This window comes from Atta cephalotes (assembly GCF_000143395.1).
Source record: "Atta cephalotes unplaced genomic scaffold scaffold00071, whole genome shotgun sequence".
Lineage (NCBI taxonomy): Eukaryota > Metazoa > Arthropoda > Insecta > Hymenoptera > Formicidae > Atta > Atta cephalotes.
In genome coordinates this window covers 862,626-866,398 of record NW_012130135.1, presented here as the reverse complement: position 1 = coordinate 866,398, position 3,773 = coordinate 862,626, and the positions used below count along the sequence as shown (strand labels likewise).

Below are 3,773 nucleotides of genomic sequence, written 5' to 3'. Positions count from 1 at the left end.
TTAACTTTAATTAACTTTAACTTTAACTTTAACTTTACTTTATTTACTTTACTTTACTTTACTTTACTTTACTTTACTTACTTCTTATTACTTCTCTCTCTCTCTCTCTCTCTCTCTCTCTCTCTCTCTCTCTCTCTCTCTCTCTCTCTCTCTCTCTCTCTGCGCACGCGCGTGTGCTACAATCTGTTGCAATCTTATAATTTTTTTTATTTCTCGTTAATAAGTCGAGCAATTATTTAATAAAGAAATCACCTTTAACTGTTGAAATGAATATCATATATAATATACATATTTTTTTATATAGATAAGAAATTGAGTTTTATATAGATAAAAAATATTCTATGCATTTATATACGAGGTAGTATATACGAGATTTAATTTAAACAAAATAAAAACAAATACCTCAAATATCCATTTTATCGTTTTGTCATATTTTACACTTTACACATATTTTAGTGATAGTTTAAACTAATGGCATATAAAAAAATGTAAATAGTAAGATGTAAGCAGTAAGCAAATCAACATTTTTTTTATTTGTTACTGTTGACGTCTTACTATCTTACGTTTTTTATATGCCACTTTACTCATATTACGTATGTACATCTGCGTCTGTTAATATTAACAAGCACTATTAAGGCCTAATTGCACCGACGTTACTTTGATTTTAAGCGAGGCTTTTTTTATGTCTCTATCTCTTTTTAAAACGAGACAGATAAAGTTTTAAATCTCGCTTAAGAGATTTCAAAGTGAAGTTGCAACCGGGCCTAAGCCAAAGAAAATCCCAACACGTCTTCCAACGAGTAGTCAAACAACCTTAAATCTAATTTATATAGATCTGCTAACTTGCGAAGCTGTTTGTAGCTCAAAGTAGAGTAGTATCTGTCCAATTTTCTCGATGTCGGCTCACTGCTTGCTGATTTAGCTGGAAAACTATAATCATATAAATTTATTAAAAGTTTTGACATATTAACATCTTTATAATATGATGCTTGGTAGCTTCAAATTATTAAAATTGCTTGTCAATTTAATTCACGATTGCTAGAGTAGTTTTTATAAGTTTGAGTTTATAAGAAAAACAATTCGGCGCGCAGTTCGAAAAAAAACTACAATATGATATATATGCAAATACATATATAGTGTATAATAATAATTCAAGATTGAATTATTTAAAGCAATGAAGAGCCAGCTTCGACTGTAATAGGCATTTTAAATTTCTAGTATTGATTGTGTTTCTCACATATGCGGTTTAAAATAAAGATTCTTAATATTATAATCATATGTAATAAAATGTTTCGCTAATCTAAATGTTCAATATTATTTATTTTGTTGTTATGAGTTGTCATCTACGTACTTTACGGATGTGACACCTATCCGTTCGAGAATTTCTGTGGCATCCTCAACCAAACTCTCGTACTTGCTTACGAGATTGTAATTAACTATGCATGGTTGGCATAGATCATATATCGGTCTCCAATGTTCATTTCGAGTTCCATTCTCGGCGTCGTCGGTAACGAAATCAACGAACTCGCGAAACGTCACATCGTCACCATTCCTTAAAGATTCCTCGGTCGCGTTTGACCTGTACTTCTGCAAAAATGTCATGCAGTTAAATCGTTACTTGTAACTTGATGTTTTCGATATTGCTTCATCTCTGTTTGTATACGGAACTTGCCATTAACGGTTAATATAATAAAAGTGGGACAACCTGCACATAGAATTAATCATAATCATATTCCAAGTGCGCAATTATACGGTATTTCTAAATTTGATTCAATTACTGTATAAATAAACATCTAACATCTTACAATGCTTGAACAAACAAATATTTTCTTTTAGGTTTCGCGATGTATAACTCGATTAAAATAATTCGATAGGTAGAGGAAAAAAGAATCTTGGGCAAAATAAACTACAAAAACAGTATTAAATTATGTGTCACTTTAGTATTATTATATGATGAATAATATAAGTGATACAAAAGTTTTTTTATGTTTAAAAAAGCTTGTTTTTACCTTGATGATTTTTTTTGCCGAAGCGAATCTGGAAATACCTCGCACTTTTCTCATGTTTGGTCTCTAATTTATTTCGATAGGCTGATAAAAGCCTTTCCAGAGGATGTCGCACAACAATTAACTTGTCGTACGTAGCCAATTTCTTCTCTATCTCGGGCAGAGTGTAATTGTTCAATCGTTGAAAAGTACCGGGGGAATGAGCTTGATCAGCCGGTATTTCTAAAGGATCGTTACCAGACCATTTTCCGGTCGCAATCATTAGTACACGCTTCCAATTTGTGCAAGCCACCTGAAAGATGAAATCGCTTCGCCTTAGAACGCGCAACGTGATGCGTTTTAATACTTTTTATAAATTATGACATTAACATTGTTCGATAATCTCAATAAAAAGACGATAAATTCTGATACCTTTGGTACATAGCAATAGAGCAATTCATGCAAATCGTCCACAAGGATATTTCGGAACAATTCGGGATTTAACGCGGTGATATCGACTTCGCTATTTTCAAGCTCGCAATTATATTGCAGCCTTTCTTGTCTCTCGACCAAGGCCGATCTAGCCAACGCGTTTGGCCCTGTCCAAGAATAAATGTATTTGTTCTGCTCGAACAATTTTTTGTCTTCGTCATTTGAATGTACTTGTGTGACTTTCGTGTTTGCGTTTGCGATCGTTTTCCATATAACAATGAATAAAATTATCCTCCACTCTCGACATCCTGTCATCGTTTTCCTTTACTCACCGCGAGCATTGGACTCTCTTGTAGAATTTCGTACAGATTGTAAAACTCTGAATCTGCAAAAAAAAAAAGAAGAACAGTCCATTTCATATCCGTTAGAATTATCCATTCCAATGGAACGCTATTACGAAACCGATAGTCCTGTATACTAAACGTTATGCTTTCTCGTACTACTTTCAATTAAACAGACATATCTATCATATGCGACAAGAAATCAATTATGATTATTAATTTATTATAATATTCTTACATGAGATATAATATCAAGGATTTTGCTCTATAATAAAGCGATAGTATACGGCAAATCAAAATGTTATGTAAGAGTTAAAAAAATTTACCATAATACCAACATAATTGTTACCATAACATAATTGTTACCTTGTATGTGTATAATGATAAAAAAATTAATTATTTATCGTCATTTGTTTAAAAAAAATTGTAAAAGAATTCAATTAGAAATATCCTTAGTTTCTTATAAAATTATAGATGGAAATGACGCATAAAAATAATATAGATTGTGTGCAGCAAGCAGCGTTTTCAATGTAAACATAAAAACATAATGTATTTAAAATATATCAGAAAATCGACTATTTTTGATAACAGTCTTTTCAAGCCGGTTTTAGATCAGTTTTCATAAAGTTAAAACGATTATATCACAAAATAGAATAATTATTATTACGTATATATCCGAGCAAAATCGAACAACTTTTTCAGTTTTTAAATTTTAATTATTTATATAAAATTGCATACATATTGAAAAATTTTATACAAAATATTGATTTTCCTTTTTTTACAATCTTTTATATCTATATATTTATTATTTACTCGCCGCATTTTCCATTCTTTGATACAGATAATAGGAGAGTGGACCGCAACATAACTTTCTAGGCCAATGTTACGGTCGTGGCGCAAGTGCAATCATATCACAATGCAGACAATGTCTCCTCTTTGTGGTACGCACAAACATATTTATAAAAGTTATATTAAAAATGCATAATTTATTTTCAAAATAGCTACTGATCATTTT

At 31.1% G+C, this 3,773-nt stretch overlaps 1 protein-coding gene across 1 annotated transcript; it reads right to left on the bottom strand.

Moving 5' to 3' along the window:
- Nucleotides 1–764: 764 nt before the first annotated feature.
- Nucleotides 765–2,732, bottom strand: LOC105624048 (carbohydrate sulfotransferase 11-like). The gene is made up of 4 exons (XM_012205411.1): nt 2,418–2,732; nt 2,019–2,298; nt 1,352–1,595; nt 765–930 (listed from the first exon to the last, which is right to left on the bottom strand). Exons 1-4 carry the CDS (start codon nt 2,730–2,732, stop codon nt 765–767), a joined length of 1,005 nt encoding a protein of 334 aa, XP_012060801.1.
- Between the last annotated feature and the right edge of the window lie 1,041 nt (nt 2,733–3,773).